Genomic DNA, 24,441 nt, shown 5'->3' with positions numbered 1-24,441 from the left:
CAACAGAGGTGCTCCCCGACGTGAAGAAAGGGCCTAACCCCCGCTGTCTGCAGGAGACGCAGGAGTGGGGCATCTGGGGGTGGCAACAGGCAGGGCACCTGGTCTCCTCTAAAAGGCATCAGCTTTTTTCTGTTATCATGGGTGAACACAGGACCAGTGTGGCAAAATCTTACAATTTTTCTTAATTTTTTTATTTATTTGACAGTTTTTCTTTTTTTAAAGATTTTATTTGACAGAGAGAACGAGAGCACAAGTAGGCAGACCGAGAGGGAGAGGGAGAAGCAGACTCTCCGCCGAGATCATGACCTGAGCCGAAGGCAGCGGCTTAACCGACTGAGTCACCCAGGCGCCCCAAAATCTTACAATTTTTCAAACTAACCCAGAAATCATGACTTCTACATGGAATCTCCGATTCTCAAAGGTTGCCGCCGTTTTTTCCAAAAGCTATAAAAACATTTTTATGGGCAAACCAGAAAAATGTTGACTTGTGTTTAAAGCAGTAAAAGCCTTTAAAAATATAAATCCTTCTGGGGTAATATTAATACTTAATTTCATCAATTTTTCCTACTAGAGTATAGTGGAGAACATTTCAGCCTACTTTCAGGAATTGGTTTTGTTAGAAAAGTAGGAATACTGTGGATGCTTCATGCTGCTGTCTCAGCCGAGGTGGCTTATCACGGCTTATTGTTCAGACTATGGATATGTGGTCTAATATGCTGATGTTCATTATAATCTTTTTATGTACTCTCACTTCTTAAAATCTGACAAAAGATACCATGAAAACAGTGAAAGAACTGTAGATATCAGAATTTTATTTAATGAAATCACTCAAGTGTTGGGCCATCTATGTTTACCCTTACATTATATAGGATCACTTTATTTATACAGGGATTCAGAATTTCAGTTACTTAAGATTCCTTGAGAGTTTTCCTAGAATATATTGACTTCATGTCATTTTGCCTGCTTTCGGCTAGATGACTATCTTATTCAGTATTTCTCCTCTTCCTGCTGAGACATTTGATATGAATATATCCTTAGGAATATCAGTAAACCTACAGAAAGAAAGCACCCCATAAACCAAGAGTGTTCTACTCCCTTGAGTAAGGAATAATAAGAACAATGGAGTATTAATATCGATGATTATAACAGTTATAGCAGCTACCATTTAATATTATCTACCAAATATTACTCTAGGTACTTTTTACCCATCATCTTTACTCATCACAATACCCCTAGTAGATTGGTATGTTTGATCTCATTTTACAAATACAGAAACTAACGTTCAGAGGGAAGATGCGACATGCTCAGTGTGTCAGACAATAGCGACGGAGCCAAACATTAAACCCAGGAGTGTCTGATTGCATCTTGAGGTTCCCATTTATGGTTTGGCCAACAGTTCAAAACTATTAACAGCTTCTCCCTTCCTGGCCTCTTTGAGTTTAGAGATAGATATAAAGATGGATACACAGTTGTCTCTCAAGACATTATACTCCAGTAGAGGAGACACAAAGATGATGTATTTTCAAAACTGCATGGCTGGCAGGAGAATTAGACTCAAACTACACAATATTGAGAGGATGAACAACCTTACAGCAGGGTCCGGGAAAGCTTAATCAAGTGGATGATACTCTAAATTGGATTTTTAGGAATGAGTAAGAATATCCTAGGTGAGAAGCAGCATAAATAGATGTGTGATGTTCGCAGTAAATCGAAAGATGTACTTCTGTGCATTCAAGTTGGGGAGGGGCAGGAGACGAGGTGCTTGCCTGTATGCTGAAGATAACATTGAAGTGTTATACAGTCAGATTTGGGTTAAAAAAGAAGTGCCCCAATAGACGTTGAAGGATGGATTGGAGGACATATTTAGAAATTTTAGGACTCTTGTTTTTAACTACTTTGTTCTCAGAAAAATTTTCGTAGCAGAGTCTGTTATTTTGTACATATAGTAAATTGCTATTACCAAGTATATTCTTAAAAGGAAGCATAGTTCAAAAACTTCATCTTTACATCAAAGGTAAATTGTTATGAACTAATGAGACCAGAGCAGGACACATTGCTGTTGGCACTGGCCAGCAACATGCATGCATATAGTACCTCAAGAAATAAAGATGGACACATTGTCAGCAGAAATCACAAATTTATTAACTCTTAAATATATCAGTCATTTACCATTATGGCAAGAAATATATACAGTGTCCCATGGTAAACTGCAGTGTTTCAAAATTATAGAAGATAGTAATTGTGTAATTCAGTTGTGGTGGAGAGAACAAATCACAATTTCCTCACATCTTAGTGAGGAAGACAAACTTGATCTACGGTAATACTTCAACACCACATGCTAAGTTAAAAGTGTAAAAAAAAAAAACCCACTCTATACCTATTATTTTTTAAAATACATGTATGCCACGTATAGCCGGTTCACAAAAAGGTAAAAGAAATCAAAAAGGGAAAAACGAGGCCATTACTTTTTCACAGATCTCATTGGCAGGTTAACATGGCTCAATACATTTACTGTATATATTTATTTTAAATATATATTTTTTAAATCGTGTAATTATCAGAAAAGCTTCAATCCATCTACCATACATCCACTAGCAACAATATCTAAGGTGATTAGTCATCAACACAGAAAGGTGAAATGAGAGAAAGAAGGAGGGTTGTTTAGATTTTTTGCTTCTGCTTTAAAAATAGGTGTCTGAAGATTGTGAGTTACTATTGTTAAAATAACGCTGATGAAGATACCATGCACTTTATAGCATTTCAGGGAAGAGAAACAGCCTTACAGGAGCTGAATAAACAAAGGAGAAATGAGAAGCACAAAGAAAGAAAATCTGGGCATTTCCCTTTTCTTTTTAAACTGGAAAATCCTAACTCCTCACAGGGAGATAATGTTACTGACACAAGAGAGAAGCTAAGAGCACAAGCCACAGAGCTCAAGTTCTAAACACTTATGAGAATGGAAATCACTTGCAGGCCTCTCTGACTTTAGAAAACCAGCCAGCGGTGGTGGAGCAGGAGGGGCCCCAGGCACTAGGCAGAACTAAGCGCATGTGCACGAAATCCTGATCCACTACACCTGGTATTCTCCTTGCCAGTCCGTGGGACACTAGGAACCTCATTGCTTTTACCCGAAATTTAAACAATTCTAATACTGCTGATCTAGGATCCCTATGTTCAAAGTGGAGCCGAAGCAGAATTAATTAGAAACCTTTACAATCTTAACATTTTTGTGGGTCCTGAAGATGATCAAAAGTGCTAGTTTAGTTACCTCCATTATGCAAATTTCACTTTCTGTCTCGTAGTGTGTGAGAAAAGACAGAAGAGGATGAAGAGAGCACATATTTGAGAAAGGAACACAAAACTCAGTGAATTCACCAGAAGTGTGAATGTATCTTAAAGTGATCACTCTTAAATTATGTGAATTTTTCCAGTTTACAGTTTGACTCCAAACAACATGACTTTAGAGGGCAGCAAACCAACTGATTCTCGCTTCCACATTCATGAGTGATTCTGGCCACATACCAACCTACTTTAATTGTTAGCAATTTCAACCAGGATCACACCAGGAAACTGAAGGTGTGTGTGTGTGTGTGTATATATATATATATATATTTTTTTTTTTTTTTTTTTTTTTTTTGCTTTTTGTTAAACAAGCCAAAACTGATTAACAGCAAAGAGTTTTAAAAATGTATGGTTTCTCTTACAAACTGTCATTCAGAGAAGAATTTTGAAGTCTCATATCTTGGCATAAACAGAAACTTGATGAATAGGTTGTACTTGGAATATTGTGGAATTTTTTTTTGTCTGACCTCCCCCTACAGTTTGCCAACAGTAATTGAATTTTGCATGGAACATCCCCATAGTTGAAGTGTAAACAATGTATAGGAAGGAATATATGACAAGATGGTGCATCACATATGCATTACATGTAGGACCTTCACAACTTCATGCACTCAGAAACATGCATGAAGAGGAGGAGAGGACAGCCCAGGGTTACCATCCAGGTGCCTTGAGAACAAGAATGCAGAGGTGGCACTGTTGATATTTAGCTGAAAGAAAGGGGGGGGAGTGAGAAATAAGTTATACTGTTTTACAAAACTGTTTTGCCAAAGATGTGACTAGGCTAGTTTTATAACTCAGCCAAATTAATAGATCGAAAATACAGTTGTATAAAAGATCTTTGCTTGTGATCATTAAGAGATGAAATACACAATGTTAAACAGAGACAATATTAAAATAGGAAATTATTAATTATCGGCCAACTTGTCCACACAGAGCTAAGCTGAAAATAGAAACAGGAACCCAGGCTTCAATCACATTATTGAACTTAATTATGCATTGTAAGCATTCATGTTTACTAACATATAATTTTGTTGGAAGAGATGAAAAGTTTAAGTGCATTCTTAGCTTTTGTCATTATTCTTAGACTCCTTGGGAAGTTAAACCTAGAAGTCCATTTAATGAGGAATATAGCCTCAAAAGTAGGGAAAACATATTAATTGGAGGTCTCTTTTTTTTAATCCAACAGCAGGGAGCACTATTTCTTTAAAAGCTCTGACAAGGTTCAGTGCTTTGAGTGGAGGAGATATTCACAACATTAGCACACATATCTGAATCCTAATCCAAGTTAAGAAATAAATCTTAAAAAACACTGGCGTGAATTTAATTATAGTCAACTTTCAATTATCCTCTGGAATTACCCACTATGTAAGTTTTAAATTTCAGCTTGACTTCTACTTGTGGCCTATCCTCATGGTCAAATACCATTATACTCAGTGAGGCAAAGCAAATTAACTTATATATGAACCTTAGGAAGTGTGTAACACAAACTACTACCTCTAGAAAAATAGACACCAAAAAATCCTAGAGCTTGATTTAATTAGGTCTGGATAATTGAGAGTTGTCTGAATTGACCCAGACTGGACTTTCGATGCAGGAACTCCAGGATATCTTAAAATGCCAAGATCCATACGCTGAAGGGAGGCTCTTCTCAGCACTTATTACCTTTAAAACAAGGGTTATGCTACAAAATGAGGCCAAACATTAGACTCAAGAGCTCATGCAAAAATGCTATAAGTTTTCGAAGACCTTTTATATTTTCTATCGAATATAATGCAAAAGATAATATCCTTAAAGGGAAGAAAAACAGCCATGCAGCTTTTTAGTCATTAGCTCCATTCACAAAGTATCACGGAGCAGGATTTTACTTACAAGACCCATATGTGAATGGTTTTCAGGCCTTAGATGTTTTGCCACAAAGAGGTGCTTCCTGAGAAGTTTTCTTTCCCATTTGGAATACAGGATGGCCTATTAAGAGAAGCCCCATTTAAGCCACCTGGCATAAAATGAAGTTTTCTTAAATAGGCTCTATCCCATAAATACTTCAGGGAATTGTAGAAAATCCTAACCCTATAGTACTGTATGAATATAACCCCTTCCATATTAACTGGCAATTAGTGCTGTACCTCTTTGGGGTAAAAAAAACAAACAAACAAACAAACATGGGTGTCTTCATTATTCCTTTTGTCATTCTCTTAATAGGCTGAAATTCATTCTAAAAATAATAGCTAGCTTTTTTTCCTTCATCTACTTTTTATAAATCCAACAGTGATACATAATTATTAAGGCTATAGAGAAGGCCTTTGAAAACCACTGTGGTACATTATTAAACTAAGAAATTTTGATAGATTCTCTGGAGTTGAATGGCTGTTTGTATAAATTTACTCCCCCATCTTACTCCCCCAATATTACAGGTGATCCTGGTGAGAGAATTTGGAATGAGATCAGCAGTGGGCCAAACTTCTGAGTCTAAACTCCCCTTCTTGTTTTCATCTCATCCCTTCACTGAGCAACCGTATTTCCCATTAATAATCCCCTTTGCTTCAGTTGGAGCCAGGCTTCCTTACCCATACTCCTCTACCATATGAAACTAACATCCTGACATTGTTGTATCCTTCTGATATACCTTGACTCTCTTCCATTTGCTCCAGGTCTCCAAAGCCCACTTGGAATGTTGGACAAGGTCTTAAATGATATCTTCTACACAAGGTATACTTCCAAACCGTTAACAGTTTGCTACACTGGTCATTCATTCCATTCTATTCTGAAGTTATGAACCTCATAGTTTTTCTTTGGTATCCATGGTAACTTGCTTTCTAAACTAGAATATAACTTTTACCTTGTATTTCATCTGGTACAAGTTAAGCACCTCAGGGATATGCAATAAATATTCATCTAATTACTGACCGGAAGAGCAGACATAACATCGGAGGAAGACCCTGAGATACCTGCTACTTGTATTTTAAATGTTATGTTTATAACTTTCTTCTAATATCTATAACGTAGCCCAATAGATAATCTATAAAGTTCCTGACATTATATTGGCCATTTTAGAAACTCTTCACCTTCCTCTGCCAATTGTGACAATGAAGTCACAAACAGTTTGCCTCATTACATGATTTAACAAAAAGAAACCCGCTTGCGAGGGTATCCTCCAGTTTCTACTGTGTGTGTTTCAACTCACAAACAGCTGGTCTGATCTTTCTAGAGTTACAGTGTTTTTCCTTGAACATTCCCACCAGTGTAACCACTAGCATTAAATAACATATATCATATTATTAACAATGGAATAAGTAAAAAAACCGCTGACCATGGGTATATTAACAAAGAAGCTGACAGCCTGGAAATATTTACTTGATGGGTACTGTTGGAGACCCAGAGCGATGAAAATGAACATTCTGCCACTTTCCATCCCGGCGATGCCACACACGAGTTTCTTCTGACTGCATTGTCTTTGGCATCCCGCTGCCATCCATGTACTGCGTGAGCCTAATGTATGCTATGCAGGCAGCATCATCACCTACCAGGTGTACATGGGGGTTCAGGATAATTGTGTGGATTGGTTTATTGCTTTTGGACAAAGCTGAAAGAGAATAACATGAAAAACAGATCTCAGTTTCTACATAAAGTAAACCAAAACCAATAGCTTCACCTGGGACCAATGTACGGAATGCTATTCATTCATTCAACTATGAATTGTTTGCACTAATCGAGTCCCTGGCACTGTGCAAAGTATAAAGGAAAAGAGAAAGAGCAAAAGTAGATATGCATTATTTTCTGTGTTTCCCTTTATACAGAATTTACATGTCACTCTGGAAACTATGGTGGGGGAAAAGCTGAAGAGATGTATTTACTTATAATGGTAAATGGTTAGAAGCCATGATACAGATAGAGAGGGAGAAGGCCTGGCCCAGGTGCAGGGAGCAGGTAACAGGATATCCTGTGGTCTTGTTCGTTTTTGTTAGCTGGTGAAGTACATGGGACAAGGGAAATACATCAAGTATCAAATATGGAGATAACGGTTTCCGAACAACAACAACAAAACCGGCCATAGCATGAATTTGTTTCCCCCCTCTCATTCTGTGACTCCTTTACTTCACAGAGTCCATTCCATGATAGTCCAGTGGTGGTCATCCAGTAAAAATCCAAAATTTGGTTATTGGTCATATAGCCTGGTACTGATTCTCTAGTTCATTCTTTGATTAAGCAGCCCTCCCTAGGCTCCAGCCTTTGGTGTTTTGACAATAGCTACACATTCTAATTATTCAATGACCAAGAGATGTGAAGATTTAGCACAAATGATGATGTCATTCTTTTAGATCACTAAAACAGGCTGAACTGTTTTTACCTGTTGTCCAAACCTGCTTCCTATTCTCAAAAAAGATCTGAGTAAATTACTCAGTTCCACAATCATATACAAAAGAATATCTCATTATGAAGAATATGTATTTATGGTAAGTAGTGATATAGAGTTTGTTTTGAAGTAAGTTAAATATTTAATGGATTAATTATTCTTTTACTAGAGATGAGATGGTGTCAATGAGAGAATCAACTGAAAGAAACATTATGAGAGAGTGAGAAAATTTACTGAAGCTTTGTTAAGGCCAATTTACCACATAATTCTTTGTTTGCTTGCAAATGCCCAGTGAATATAAAAAAGGTAATTCATTAAACACAACTTAAAAATCCATGCCAAGGCACACATTCTTGTTAATGCTTATAATTACTAGAAGTGAGCTTGATTATCCTAATCATTACTACACTTCTTAATTTACCAAGATCTCACTGAAGAAGGGTGAATTCACTCTATGCATCATGCAAACAAAACACAATACCTAGTCTTTAGGTGTAAGGAAGAGGATAAAAGGATTTCTGGGTTACTTTTTTTTTGATGACCTCAAGGATTTCTGCAGGAGTTTCTTTTGGGTGGCTGTTTCCTCTGAGACCACTAAAGTTTTTTTTTTTTTTTTAAGATTTTATTTATTTGACAGAGAGAGACACAGCGAGAGAGGGAACACAAGCAGGGGGAGTGGGAGAGGGAGAAGCAGGCTCCCCGCTGAGCAGGGAGCCCGACGCGGGGCTCAATCCAAGGACCCCGGGATCATGACCTGAGCTGAAGGCAGCTGCTTAACCGATAGCCACCCAGGCGCCCCAACCACTAAAATTCTTTTAATGGCAACTGAAATACTTACCTGATCACTCATCTTCATGTACATTTTACTTTGAAAATGAGCACTAAATATGCTTGAAAGCACTCCTTTATGTCAAATATTCTGACATGCTATGGTGTCTTTTATTTTTTCATATATAAACTGATTTTTATGAAAACTTACTTTTTTGGTGATTCATTTTACAGCTTATATCATACATTTACTGGGATCTATATGGGGTAGATTACCTTTATCAACATTACCTTTTATAAATCAACTAGTTTTCAAAACAAAACTTTTATATTTTTTTTAATTTCAAAAACAAAATTTTATGATGCAAAATGCTGGACTAAGGTGAAAATTCTCATTGCAGAACAAAGAAAACTGAAAATCTGGGAGAAATTCAAAGAGAAGTTGGAAAAGGCATGTTATTAAATTTAGAATAAATGTACCATTTTCAAAGTAGAATCGGTGAAAGTCCATCCCTTCCACTAAATTACCCAAAGCTTCAGGTTCAAAAGCAGTAAGGCCTGGGTCACAGATTTTTCTGTAGGGACAAAAAAAAAAAAAAAAAAAAACACCAAAAAACAAAAAGAAAAAGACAGCAACAAAACAAAAACATAATTAAAATAACCAACACATGAGTTAATATATTTGGTTTCACACATATCCACTCTTATTTATCAAACAGTGAAGAAGTCGCTTTAAAAAACACTAAAAATATAAAATTTCTTTCACAGGCCTTGGCAAGGTGGGTTGAGGAGCAGATGTCAAAAAAGCATTTTTACAGAGAACTCTGATAGGGACAAGAGCCTATAGCAAGTTCCAGCAGATGATAATCTATACTACTTTAGGAATTTCTTTTCTTAAATTTCTACTTTTTTATATCTCCAAGGTGAATTTTCTAGTCTTTTTCCAGTTTTTCTCTTATTTTTTAAATGCTGTCCAAGTCCAATACACTCTCCAAGTCCTACAAAACCAACTTTTTCATTAAATAATTTGGAACAATTTCTGACACCTTCTACATTCATGTCCAATATCTATATTATTGATTTGACGGCATATGTCACATCCTATACTTCCTGGAAAAGCTGTATTCAAAGTTTATCTAACTTTTAAAATAAAATTAATAAAATATACAAATTAGTTTTCTTTTTAATCCTAGAAATGTAATTCAACAAAGGTCTGCAACATTTTTAAACTTTCTTTGGAGAAACTTATTCAACAAAGAATTGTTAAACATGTAGCAGATATTTTTTGAAACAATTATAATGCAACATTTATGACTGGAATAGAAATAAATACAAAGTGCTTGAAAACCAGATTACTTACATATGGGACAGGGAAGATTTAAGAGAAAAAAATGTGAGCTGGGCTTTCAGGAATAAGTAGGAGTTCTCCAAGTGTGTGGAAGGTGGTAGGAAGGAGGAGGGTAGCAATTACAATGACACAGTAGTGTGAGAACATAGAGTGTGTTTGGGGAATGACGGTTAGTTGCTTGATCTGGTGAGCACTGAGTATGTATGTAAGTCCATGGAAACATAAAGGGGGAGACAGTTCCTTGGGCCTGTGGTGATAAAGGTAGGCCTCTCAGAGGAAGTGATAGAATATCCTAGATTTGACGAATTAGTGGAAGTTTACAAAGTAGATAAAAGGATTTGGGACTATTTTGGGGCTGCATCTAAAACATTCCCCATTTAGGAGACACAGCATTTTAACTGTTCAACAGAAATACAAGTTTCAAAGGCCAACTCACTATGGTTCTTCGCAGTATTGTTCTTAGAACGTGGAACTGATTTTTTAAGGAACAATTTTTAAGTAGAAAATAAAAATTAAAAAACAAACCAGTGATGATTCTTTGTCTGTGTGTGTGTGTGTGTATTTTTTTTTTTTTAAAGAGCCTTAAAGGCAGGGCTGGCAGGGGTAGTGGGGAGGCATTTTACATTTTGCCTTAGACTTGCCCGTGGGCAGGTACTTCCAAGCTCAAAGTCAGATATATATATAATCTCTTTCTAAGAGGCAAATGGGAGGAACAGTGTTCCTATGGTAACAGGAATTTATTCTGTCAGGGGCTATTACTTCCTCTATAAATATGACTTTTGGTTGTCAACATCGGTGAATCAAAATTTTTTACTATCTTATATTGGCACTAAAATCATCTGAGAATCTCTGTACCACGATGGATCTCTTTACCTAACCATCAAAAGAGTCAGTATATCTGAAAACCTGTTCGTCTGTTCGTTCTTTCTCTCTCCTATGTATATATGTATTTATCATCTGTCATAGGCTTTCAATTAATAAAGGATTCACAAAGCTGCCACTTGATGTGTGTGTGCACATGCTCTGAACAGGCGTTCTAAGGACTTCACCACGGTATCCTACCATCCAAAAAGCTCCCAAACGGAAGGTCCTGTTGGAATATCCCTGGGCCTGAGAATGCAACATCAGGCCAGATTACAGGCCTCCATAGGCAAACTGATGTGATTCCAAGGGATTGCATTACTTAAAATACCGTACATTAAACTGTTGGAGAAGATAGGAAATATCCCAGTTTTGCCTGGCTACCACCACCACCAAAACACACTTTTTACTAATCCACAGGAGAATGCTATTACATATATATACATACATGTGTGTGTGTGTGTGTGTGTGTATAATATGCTATTACCTATATATATGTATTATTATGTATTATGTATTATTATGTATATATCATATATGTATTTTCATATATATGAAAATACATATATATTTTTTATATATGTATTAAATTGAATATTGAAAAATAAATACTTGAAATAGTATGATATGGAGTTTAAAAGAAAACTCCATAGTTCCAAAGAAAAGAATAAAAGAGCAGGTTCTATGGCACAGACTTCTCAGCTGTTTAAAAGGGAACTCTTGTCTGAGTTTTCTTTTAAACTCCATATCATACTATTTCAAGTATTTATTTTAAATGTTAAATAGCTGATACAAATACACATGTGTATGCATGTGTTTGCATCTATACGCACATACACAATTTATAAGAAGCAATCTTGGATTTAATTCTTACACTCAGTTACTCTCTTCCATATTTAATATTTGACTATCTGTAACTGATGATAAAAGAAATACCTGACATAAAATTGGGGAAAAAAGAAAAAAACATCACACATAATTGCGTTTCCCAGAGGCAATGTCCTTTTATCCTTTTTAAAAACCATTTGGGCATATCTCATTCCACTTTTAATGCTTTTTTTAAATGTAACTGAAATAATTATGTACATCATAATTACATCATAAGCATTTCACCAGAGCGCTAGAAACTGCATAAACATCTACTGTACCAAATTCACCACATATTACTTACTGGTTACCTTAATGTTGGACTGATGCTTCCAATTTTTCACCATTATGAATAATGTTTTAATAAATGTTTGTTTATAATTTTTATCCATGCTTTAGATTAAAAATCCATACCATGTTGAATTTTTATAAGTAAAAAGAGGATTAAAACAATGTGAAACTTCATAATTGCTTTCTGGTATATAAGAAGTACATGTCCCCTCTAACCCCTGACACCACCACTAACCTAAAGGTTTGCCTCTATTTATACCCCACCCAGTGGTGGAGGAAAGTCCACAGTCCTGCAGGATCTGCACCTCTCTGGTTGTCAGCAGTTCTTATCCCTGCTGATCTGATGGACAGAAAATGCTCTGGCATTCAATTTTGCATATCTTGGCTTTTTAAATTTTTTTGCTTTTTTTTTTTTTTTAAGTATACAAGTTTTATCTATTTGGGTAGCCTAATCATTTTATCTTATTTGTGATTACTTCCTCTGCTTTTAAACTTATAAAGATCTTTCCAATCAGAAATCAAATTTAATCTCTTTTTTGCATTTAACTCTTTCATTCAAGAGGAACTCACCTGTATGGACTAGGGGAAGGCTTAAACTGATTTTTATCTTCACCCCAACAGCTAACTTATTGACCCACATACTTTGTGAAATAAGCCTTCATGCCCTATTTATCTGAATGCTTTATTTTTATTTGATTGGAGTGATTTCCTTTATATACCCTATGATCCAGTAGTTTATAAACTAAGCATTTGTACCTTCCTTCAAATAAATTGTTACCTAAGAAACAAACTCATAAAAGAGACGAAGATAAAGTTGAGGTGTACTGGCTGAAGAGGAAGAAGGCTGCCTCACGTTGCCTCCTGCTCTCTCTCTCTCTGTGTCCCAGCACCTCGACAGAGCTGCGAGGCAAAACATTTCTTAAACCAAAATGCCCTTTTTTGTGTTTGCTCTCATGGGCGCTCTGCCTGGAACGCCTTCCCCCTATGGAGGGGCTGATGATTGTGTCTGTGCACTGACAGAGGAAGCCCCCGTCCTCCCATCGCAAGTCTTGTCTTAGCTCTCTAAATCCCAAATTTATTTCTCTCCTGGGGACACTTAATTTATACCTTGAAATAATGCTACTGTTGATATCAAACCTGGGGTTAAATATACATGAATTCTGGTACACTGAAGAATGCATTCACATAGAAAATATTTTGTCATATGCATGAAAGCAAAATAAATGTGCTTCTACTCACGTGTAAGCTTCAAAGTCTCCATTGTTGATGGCTTCGATCAGTTGTTCAGTGACTTTGATAATTTCTTGCTTTCGTGCTAAAGGCAAAGATAAGAGTATTTTATATGGCTTTTGTCCTTTATTCTCACAAAACTTTAACAATACTGCTATTTTTCTTAAATGGGGTAGTACTATTTAAGACACACCCCTCCCTGAACCATGGTGTTATTCTCTCTATATAATCTTGCTGCTCATAGCACAGAGACCAGCATCATCTACTTCTTTTGGGAGCCTGATAGACACACAGATTCTCAGGTCCTACTCCAGACTCACAGATTCAGAATCTGTATTTTAACAGGACTTTAGTCACCTGGAAGTTCAAGACTATATTTTTTTTAATAAGTTCTCATTACCTTTATCAATTTGAGTTTGAAAATGTTTTTCTCTTGAACATTAACAAATGTCTATCCTCAGAGTATAGATGATCTTTTACATTGAGACACTTTATATAATTATTTTTTACTGTTCAGCCCAATCAACTCTACAAAAGGGGATGCCAACACTGTAATTGCCATCATATTTAGACAAATGGCCTTCAGTAAACTGTAAATTGGAAAACCAACATATGAATCAATATGTAGACGTAGGCAGATAATTAGATGGAAGCCACCCTGCAGAGATGTCAACTCCAACACCAAACATGCTTTGTTTCTATATATACCTCACAATTGGTAAAATTATTAATAGTTGGCTTGGCTCAAATCCCACCTATTCAGTAAATTCCTTTCTGATTACATCTGCAAATGTTCTTTGCCTTTTTTGAATGCCTACAGTGTATCATTCACTTGCTAATTAAGCATATGCTATATACCATGACACCTTCTTTAGTTTAATCATTACTGGTTTTAAATTGTTATTAAACTTTGTTTACTGTGTAATTGCCTTTCTACTAAATTAAAATCGCTGTGTGTGTGTGTGGCGGGGGGGGGAGGGATGCTACTTTTTTTGTATCCTCTGAGTTTTATTCCAATATCTTTAATAAAATAGATGCTCAATAAGTTTGTGAATTTGATCAGCTGCTATTAATGATAAACTTTTGACTTCAGAATACTATTCTGTTACTAATGAAATTAATGCACAAAATTTTTAAAAAATTTCCCTGAGCTTTAAGAACATTGTGATATTTCCTTAAATCACTGGAAATAAACTGGGAGTCACAAAAAGTTATATCCCTTCTATCTTACTGAAATTGCTATTCATCATAGAAAAAGCTTGGTTTTAGTTTGTTATTGATTAAAGGCTACCAGTATGGATTTTTAATGAAACTGATCTTCAGTAAATAGGTTTTAACCACAAAATTAAATGTTCACGTTATCCAGGTTATTATATTCCTTACTTTAAATAAATATTCTGTAAACCTAACTTGACTTGATTTATATTAATATGAGACTACCCTAATAAAATATGATTTGTCCATAGAATGGTTGCTAATTAAGTCAAGGTTGATAATATAAAAAAAAAATCACAATATAGGTTAGGTTTCATATTTAGTTACATAATTTAATTTATATTAGGAAAAAAGAATATAAGGTTTCTTAGCTCCTACACACACTTAAAACATTTTTTTGCCCTTGTTCATTTGATTTATGAATATAATGTATCCAAGCATCCAAAACATACTGACACAAGTAGTAGCAGGGAATAATTCTGTAATAGAGATGCCGCCAATGGCACATTTTAGCTTAATTTAGTTCAGCAATAAGTGATTCATCTGTCTCTGGCCTCAACAGTATGAACATTTGGCAAAAATGCATGACAGCTGACCCGATTCTGGAATAGAAAGGACATTGGTGAGACAGTGCTCAGGAAATGAGATTAAGAAAGTGTGACTACCAACACTTCCTCCTCAATATTAAATCCTTGTTTAAAACTAATAAATTTCTTAGTTTGCTACGTAAAAAACTAGAGTTTAGAAAATGTCAATTTTTAAAAACAAGAAGGGGGAAAAATGAACATAAGATCAGTGCCCTTTGTAGAGCTTCATTAGGCTAAGTTTATAAAGGTCACCTTCTGAATTTTCCAAAAGTCTCTGCATTCCCTGATAAGCAAAATATGGAATTAAAATATCAGGTGTGTATGTATGTGTGTGTGTGTGTGTGTGTGTGTGTTTGTGTGTGTGTGTATTTGGCATCCTCTGAATACCAAAAGTTTTTCCACCCTTAACCAGCACTTTTATATATATATATGGCCATCTCTCACCCTCTGAATCACTGTGGAAATACTTACTAGCTCTTTAATAGTTTACATGCTACGACTGGCTTAGTTTTTGTCCTACGTAATGAAAGCAACACAAATTCCCTTCCGTCTCAGCTCTTAGGCTCAGAAACAATGGTCCTTTAGTTGGCAGCAGAGCAAGTGGGAATTAGTTACAATGCTTCTGTGCTGCACCATCATAAAAACAACATGACTATCTTGGCTTCGGAGGAGCCTGGAACTCAGAAATCTTGAGAGTGCTTATTTCCCTGGGGAAAAGGAGCGTGAATGAGTCACAGGCAGCACATGACAGCTGACTCTTTAAAGGAAAGCAGAAGTCTGGAAATGAATCATTTGTACATAGTAGTCTGTTGTGGTTGAGACTATTGCCACAGTGACCTACAGGAAGAGTGAGGTTTTGGTGCTAGTTAGCTCTACTTTTCAGCAGTGAAGGTAAAGGACAATCACTATAGTAGCTAACTGGATGACTAAGATCTGTAGGAAGGGGCCCCTATCATCTGGCCTTCCCTCTCAAAAGATTAAGTAACGACCACTCCAGAAGTCAAAGTGGGGACAGTTTGTGATGTGTCACTAATTAACACTTAAGATGAAGGAAGAGTGTACCGATACAGCATCCTCTGAATACCAAAAGTTTTTCCACCCTTAGCCAGCACTTTAATCACAGAGAACTGATTACCCAGTAGCTTTATTTACAGAATAGAGGTGCTCAAGCCTAAACCCACAGGTCCCAAAATAGCTTCTGGGGATTCCAGGTTCCTAGGGGAAACGCAGGAGAGAAAAGTAAGTAGGAGAGATGCTCCAGATCCTGAGTATAATTGCTTCCCATGCAACTGTGCAAAACAACTAGGAACATGTCCATGTTCAAATTCATATCTTTTTGGCTCTTTCATTGTTCTAAAGAGGCCTGGAAGGGTAAGATAAGAGTGTGAATGGTCCCAGTGTTAAAAACCAACTAACCAAACAAGAAACCCTGGGAACTGAGAATGATTACATAATAAAATGATGGATTTCAACATTTCTCAAACATTAGCAGGTCTTATCTCATCAGATCAACAAGGATCAGATGTTATCAACAATGCTCTAAGATATGCAGACAAACATTACCTGTTTAACAGGTAAGCACACAGATTATAGGCACTGCCCAAAGGCACAGTGTTTGCTGATTACTCCTTCCCTCCATCCTGAAAAACTCTCACTTCTTTCTTGCTTTTCTTACTAATTATGTGGTCACATGATCTCACTCTCATTTGCTGTTATCTTTTTCTACCTGGACTTTAAATGTTTCCTTTTAAAGGTTCAATCTGAGGCCCTCTTCTCAACATACACTGTATCCCTATGATCCTGTCCACACCAGTGTTTTATATTGCCATTTATGTTCCAATGACTCCGGCATTGCTGCTTCCTTTTTTTTAGTCCTTTCCTTCAGATCTGTGTGTCAATGCCTATTTTAGAATCTTCATTGGATATCTCAAATGCATCTTTAACTCAACATATCCTAAACTGAGCTTATGAACTTCTATCCCCACAAATCTATTTGCTTTTCCAGGGATCATCCTCTTGGTAAATGGCATTATCCAGTTGCACAAACCAGAAAGAAACCTGAGAATCATCTTTGACTCCTTCACCCCACCCACCCTATCTAATTTTTCAATATGTCTTACATATTAGTTTACTACTTTCCTTCTTCACCACCACTCTGCTATAAGCACCCATCATTTCTTGTCCAGAACAAGTATCCAGAGACTATGAAATCTTCAATAAGACTAGACTCTGCCCATCTCACCAGACCCATTCAAAGGCTCTTTTACTTTATCCTCTCCATTCCACCCATATAGCCTACTCTCAAAATTCAAAATGGCCATGCTTCCTTCTATTGTCAGCCCTTCATATATATTATCCTCTCTTCTTGGAAAACTGTCCCCCATCTTTGCTTCTACTTCCTTTATCAGATCTCAACTATTATTTCTTCCAAAAAGCCTTCCCTGACCCTCATTTTAGGAGGTCTCTATGTTTTAAATTCATACATATCCTACAACTGCTATTTAGTACACATGTATTTACATATTTATTTGTGTGTATTTGACTACACTTTCTCTATTTGTAAACTCCACAGGGGCAGATCCCTCACCACTGCAACCCAACATCCAGCAAAGTACATGTTTAATAAATATTTGAATGAATAGTGGTCCAGAACAAACTCAAGCACTTTCTGACTCCCAATCCAGCGGCCTTCCCAACATACACATTTTTTAGTGATGGTCAGATAGCCTTTAAAAAATACACAACTGATAAATGGAAACAATTCAGATATAAAGAAGCATGTCTTACTGCTTACTGATGATGAAAGAAAACACTCTTCAACTTGTCTAAAACTAAACACCAAATTTCTTTCTCTTCTTGACTTGCCCACTTTTGCTAATGCAACCACAATTTTACCAGTCTTGTCCTCATATTCTGTCCTCCACAAGTCATATAATTTTTCATTACCAGCTATGATGATGTTTCCTAGGGTGTATCCTCAGCCTCTTCATCTTTTTGCTTGTTTTTGGCAATCTCATTAATTCCTCTGGCTTTGACCATATAATGAAGACTGCCAAAGTTCTATCACTAACCTTAAACCTTTCTAGGCTCCAAGTTCATATTTCTAACTGCATCGTAACACCTCCAATTACCCTGGCATTTCAGACCTAATGGGGTGGCCAAGAAGGACCTCAAGTATCTTCCTTGCAAAATCTGCTGCTTCTCTTATATCACTCATCTTGGATAATGATGACATAATCTACTCAGTTGCCCAAACCAAAAGCCTTGACACTTACTTTTCTTTCAATTCTTCATATAGCTGATCACCAGTTCCTCTTCACTCATCCAGATCTTTCTCAGATTCATTTCTTCCTCTTTAGGCTAATGCCACTACTCTGATTCAGGCTTTTAGACGTTCCTAACCCCTCCTGCTCCAAGGTCACATCCCACACACTCCCACCATCCACCCTCATTGTTGCAAAATCATCTCTACAGAATGAGCTAACTGTGCCCCTCCTCCACTGTCTAGAAGCTGAGCCAAAGCTTCTTTGTTCTTGAAAGGTCTTCCTCCTTTATTTTGCTAGCTTTGACTCTTGACACTTCTTCTCCCCCAGGAGTCCCACATAACCTATTCTACAACTCCACCAAGGGCCTCACTCTTCCTCAACTGGTCCTGGCTCTTTGATAATGCTGTGCCTTTCCTCTCACTATTTCTTCTGTCTGGAAATCGTCAATATTCTGCTCCAAAGTTATCTCTTCCTTATAGCCTTTTCTAGGCTCCATTTGCAGCTTTTTGGTTGTATTGCAGTCCTCCTAAAGCATCATCACAGGATGTTCATATATCTGCCCAGGACTTGTTCGTTTTCTAGCTTCAACACCTAGCACTGAGTAAATGTCCATAAATGCATGCACATATGAATACAAAGACAGGGTATATAAAATATTATTTACATTTTACATTTTGAAACATTAATAAATGCCAAGTATATAGGTGATGATGATCATGTCTGATAGTCTGAATGCTAACTGAAAAGGCACTCATGGATCTTTCATATTTCAGAATCAGCAGGGGCCATGGTATTTTAGATGCCAGAGTAATCTGTATAGGCCTAGTAAGATAAACCAGGCGTATCTAGTCAATGTTTAAACTTGTAATTTCTTTTCAAGAGAATTTAGTGCAGAGAAAGATCCTAGTTATTCAAGCTTGAGCTTTTCAGTAGTTATAGATTTTGGATTAACCAATTTGCTGAAATTAAACTACTTGATAAGAAACCTTATTCAGGAGGCTATCTGGCCTACTATGACACTCAGACTAGGAAATGAACTGAATTTATTGACACAAATTGATCTTTACTAAAATGTTAGCAGAGTAACAGACACTGAAATCTTTTAGAGAACTGTGCCTAAAGGTTACTTATTCAATGATCAAAAGTTGCACAATTAAAATTATAGCCTTTTAAGGTACATTAGCTTATTAGCAATTCTGCTCACTTAAAAAAAAAGATTTATTTATTTGAGACAGAGAGAGAGAGACTGAGGGGAGAGGCAGAGAATCTCAAGCAGACTCTGCTGAGCTGGAGCCTTGTGCGGGGCTCCATCTCACCACCCTGAGATCATGATCTGAGCAGAAACTAAAGAGTCAGACACTTAAACTGACAGCCACCCAGGTGTTCTGCTCATCTACTTTTTGCCAATAGTTATGGTTCTATTTAATTTAACTTCTTTCTACATTTCTCAGAGGTATTGGGCACCTGGCTGTCAGAGGCTTGAAGGACAGGGGGGTTAAGTGACTTGCTCAAGTCATCCAGCAAAGTCAGAAGCTGTGCCAGAGCTGGAGCTTTATTTGGCTGAGATATCTGTTTAATTCACTAATTTATGTTCCTTTCCAGCCCACAGTGCCTAATTCAATATTTTGAAATCATAAACTTAAATGAACCACCTAACTGCCTTTGAACTTACTCTGGCAAGGTGACTGACTGCTTAATTACTGGGCCAAGGCTGTAATTAATTATTATACCAATTTCACAAAACTGGGTGCTCCATGGTTTTATTGTCTTTTTCCATGCTGCCATTAACAAAAATAACTCCTAGGAATAGCTATTATCTTAGGCAAATATACAAATTAGAATCATTTTCATGCTCTTGATAGTTTTATAGAAAAAGGTGCCTATCAACTCAGCTGTTTGGCATTTCCTATGCAATTAACAGCTTGCTTCTTAGTGATTTCATTTTTATTTCACTAGCTTGATGTATTAACATTCAGGAGAGTAATTTCCATTATTTTGGCTTTTAAAATCAAGCCCATAGAAAATTTTAGATTTGACTGGTTTAATCTATAATATTTTATTCAAATTAAAACCTGGAAATTACCAAATTTCTATTCAAGAATTGTAAAGCTCACTTATCCAGAAGCCACTTGTTCAGTAAGTCAACTACTCACCTCTTTAATCACTCAAAGCCCTCAAAATTAAAAAAAAAATTATCCACACCATCTTTGTACTTTGCTCTATAAAAACTATTCTTAGTTTCAAACCATGAAATGTTAATTGGGAGAAGAAATACTATTAATCTTAGCCCTGTTAAGTTGCTATGACCTGACAATAAATTATTAACAAATATTTAAAAACAGAAAACCCTAGCATTGGGATCATTTAGTATAAATGAAAATAGGATTACATTTTAAAAAAAGTTTGTGAGGATGTCATTGTGTAATAAAGTATGGCAAGGTCATTCCTAAAATGACTAGATCTAAAAAAGAAATAACATATTTACTATTTTTTTTAAAAAATAAGGGATGTGTATTTAGAAAGATTTTCATTAAAAATGGCTTAAGTAAAAGTTTTAGAGTTTAAAAAACTATATGTGGTTATATAGAATATTTGCTTATATGAAAGTCTAGCCACATTAAAAGCAACTGAGTAACTGTTCTACCCTCAGCTGACTTATAGAAGCTAGAAATAGCACAACATTGTGGAGACCATTGAGTATGTTAGTATTTTTTAAAAGATTTTATTTATTTATTTGAGAGAGAGATGGAGGGAGGGAGAACACAGGGAGAGTGAGAGGGAAAAGCAGATTCCCCGCTGAGCAGAGAGCCTGATGTGGGACTGGATCCTAGGACCCTGAGATCATGACCTGCCCCAAAGGCAGAAGCTTAATGGACTGAGCCATCCAGGTGCCCTGAGTATTTTAGTATTAAGATGTGTCTGAATTAGATAGGTGTGGTAGCACTTCCAGTTAAGAGTTGATGACATGGAAGAAAAAGATTTTAAGAACTCGTTCAAAGATTCAGATCAACTGCTTGAGGATTAAAACTGTAGTCTCTTTAATAATGTGTGTTGACCTTGAGGGCATTATGCTAAGTGAAATAAGTCACACAGAGAAAGACAAATACTGTATGCTTTCACTTATATATGGAATCTACCAACCAGACAAACAACAAACTCAGAAAAAGAGATCTGATTTCTGGTTACCAGAGGCAGTACTGGGATAGGAGAAGGAGGAACTGAAGGAAGGTAGTCAAAAGGTACAAACTTCCAGTTAGAAGGTAAATAAGTCCTAGAGATGTAATGTACAACATGATGACTACAGTTAACACTGTTGGATGGTACATGTGAAAGTTGTTAAGGAAGTTGATCCAGGGGGCGGGGGCGTCTCCAGGGAGCAAGGCCCTTTGAGGAGGCTTCCTCCGGGCGGAAAGACGAAGCGAGACTCCGCGGGGGATTCCCCCACTCCACCCCAGCCAGGGACCGGGTCGCGGTTGCACGGGCCCCAGCCCAAGGGTGAAGGCGCCCCGCACAGCACTTTCCCGACCAGGCCCAGGCCCAGGCCCAGGCATGCCGGTCCTTGTAAGGCAAAAACTTCGATGGGAGCCTACCTCCCTAAAGAAGCCTTGTGGTGGAACAGCTGTTTGACGCATTTAGAAGAAAGAATGACATCCCTACAGAGGAACATGATGTGAATGGAAGAGACCTGTCATTATGCAAACAGTACAGCACTCTGAACAGACTCTAAAAACAGCTCTCATCTCAAAGAACCCAAAGCTTGTGTCACAGTATGAGCAGTTAGATACTGGCGAACGGCGTTTGCTGAACAAAGCCTTCAAGCCAGACAGTGATCTGTTTGGACCCATTACCTTGCATTCGGAATCAGACTGGATCATCTCCCATCCCGAGCCTCCCCAGGACTTCGAACAGTTTTTCAGTGATCCTTCTAGAAAGGCACCGTCTCCAGAGAAGCGCAGTATTTATATACAACGCATTGGATCTCTAGGAAACACCAGAATTATCAGTGAAGAATATATTAAGTGGCTCAAGGGCTACTGTGAAGCATTTTTCTATGGCTTGACGGTGAAACTCCTAGAACCGGTTCCTGTCTCTGTAACGAGGTGTTCCTTTAGAATCAATGATAACACACAAAACCTACAAATTCATGCAGGGCACATCCTGAGGTTCCTAAAAAAGAAGAAACCTAGAGATGCCTTCTGTATTGTGGGAATAACAATGATTGATCTTTACCCACGAGACTCCTGGAATTTTGTCTTTGGACAGGCCTCTTTGACAGATGGTGTGGGGATATTCAGCTTTGCCAGATATGGTAGTGATTTTTACAGTTCACGCTATGAAGGCAAAGTGAACAAGCTGCAGAAAGTATCTTCAAGCGACTATTCCGTTTTTGATAACTATTATATTCCTGAAGTGACCAGTGTTTTGCTGCTTCGTTCCTGTAAGACTTTAACCCATGAGATCGGACACATATTTGGACTTCGACACTGCCAGTGGCTTGCATGCCTCATGCAGGGCTCCAACCACTTGGAAGAGGCTGACCGGCGCCCCCTCAACCTTTGCCCTATCTGTTTACGCAAGCTGCGGTGTGCTGTTGGCTTCAACATAATAGAGAGATACCAAGCACTGGTGAAGTGGATTGATGATGAGTCTGCTGACATCCCTGGAGTCAGCACGGGACACAGTCGGGAAGACAATGTGAATTTACCAAAACCTGTGGAAGCCTTTAAGGAATGGAAAGAGTGGATAATAAGATGCCTTGCTGTTGTCCAAAAATAAGGACCTTCACATAGGAGTAATTACAATAAACACCTTGCATATTACTCTTTCACTTGGATGCAGTACTTCATTAGAACAGACCGTTTACTGATTCTGCCCTGTGTCAAGTAACAGAATGGAACCTTCTTCTTTAAAGCACCTGAACTTTGAAATGAGGCTTATCTGGAATGCTAAAAACTATACACCTTCTCTGTTCTGTCTTAGTAGCCTGGTCCGTGGTAGCGAGCACATCATTTCCATTCTTGAAATATGTTTATGTCTCACAAGAGAGCTAGGACTAGCAGATAAGTAAATACAAAAATCGCTGTATGTGTCCCAAGAAAGGATTTCTAAGGAACATAATTTCCAGGGGCTGATTTTTGGTTCATTTCTTGGAAGAGGTGGTCCGCCTGCTCTAGATCCCTCATTTGTGGACTCTCCTTGCCAGGGGGGCTGCCTGGTCTCCCTTTTATTTGCTGGTTGTCCCCTTGAACCTGAAAGAAGCAATAGTTCACATGGGGTTTCGGCAGCTTATAAAATGTGACCTCTCAAGAATATTTACAAGTGGAAAAAAAAAAAAAAAAGGAAGTTGATCCAGAGAGTTCTCATCAGAAGAAAAAAAATTTTTTTTTTAACATTTCTTTTACTTTCTTTTCTTTCTTTTTTTGGTATCTATTTTAGATGCTGAATGTCAACTAAACTTACTGTGGTAATCATTTCACAGTATATGTAAGTCAAATCATTATGCTGTATACCTTAAACTTATATAGTGCTATATATCAATTATATCTTTAAAAAAACTATAGTCTCCTGGCATTCAAGTTTATACTTGAATGATAAGAGAAGTACTAAGTTTTCTCAAGAAGTATCTCTTTCTTCCATTGCAGAACCAAGGTGACAAAGTTATTTTCTCAAAAGAAAATAGTCTTGGAAAAGATACAATGAGACAGAATTTTTAAATATTTGGAAAGTTGTTTTTGTTTTTTAAATTTTTTATTGTTACGTTAATCACCATACATTACATCATTAGTTTTTAATTTATTTTTTAAATAATTTTTTATTGTTATGTTAATCACCATACATTACATCATTAGTTTTTGAGGTAGTGTTCCATGATTCATTGTGCATAACACCCAGTGCTCCACGCAGAATGTGCCCTCTTTAATACCCATCACCAGGCTAACCCATCCCCCCAACCCCCTCCCCTTTAGAACCCTCAGTTTGTTTTTCAGAGTCCATCGTCTCTCATGGTTCATCTCCCCCTCCAATTTCTCCCCCTTCATTCTTCCCCTCCTGCTATCTTCTTCTTCTTCTTTTTTTTTTCTTAACGTATATTGCATTATTTGTTTCAGAGGTACAGATCTGTGATTCAACAGTCTTGCACAATTCACAGCGCTCACCATAGCACATACCCTCCCCTGAAAGCGCCCGATCTTGTCTGTTTTGTTTTTTTGACATGAAGGAAATCCAGCTTCCCCCAAACTCCAGAGCTATAATGAGTCCAATTAACCTCTCCAATCAATTTTACATAGTATCAACTAAAAAAAGCATGTGTCTTTC

General features: G+C 37.1%; 1 protein-coding gene and 1 pseudogene across 8 annotated transcripts in view; one reads left to right on the top strand and one right to left on the bottom strand.

The window, feature by feature from the left end:
• Positions 1 to 247: 247 nt before the first annotated feature.
• Positions 248 to 24,441, bottom strand: part of CAMK2D (calcium/calmodulin dependent protein kinase II delta) — a 316,939-nt gene continuing 292,745 nt past the window's right edge. For 6 of the 8 annotated variants that reach the window (XM_028121257.2, XM_028121260.2, XM_028121258.2 and 3 more), the window contains 5 exons: positions 13,068 to 13,143; positions 8,942 to 9,036; positions 6,694 to 6,922; positions 5,212 to 5,307; positions 248 to 4,049 (listed from right to left, as the gene is read on the bottom strand). In XM_028121257.2, coding sequence (XP_027977058.1) covers positions 5,241 to 5,307; positions 6,694 to 6,922; positions 8,942 to 9,036; positions 13,068 to 13,143 — 467 coding nt within the window. In that variant the 3' untranslated portion in view covers positions 248 to 4,049; positions 5,212 to 5,240. Of the gene's footprint in view, positions 4,050 to 5,211; positions 5,308 to 6,689; positions 6,923 to 8,941; positions 9,037 to 13,067; positions 13,144 to 24,441 lie in introns of those variants that run through there. The other 2 variants (XM_028121262.2, XM_028121263.1) reach the window with 2 other exon arrangements.
• On the top strand, positions 21,664 to 22,946 carry LOC114222644 (archaemetzincin-2 pseudogene; annotated as a pseudogene).

Source organism: Eumetopias jubatus, unplaced genomic scaffold (genome assembly GCF_037043125.1).
Source record: "Eumetopias jubatus isolate StellerSeaLion01/CBP00866 unplaced genomic scaffold, mEumJub1_p1.0 scaffold_2, whole genome shotgun sequence".
NCBI classification, from domain to species: Eukaryota; Metazoa; Chordata; class Mammalia; order Carnivora; family Otariidae; genus Eumetopias; species Eumetopias jubatus.
This window is presented reverse-complemented; position numbering and strand designations above follow the sequence as displayed.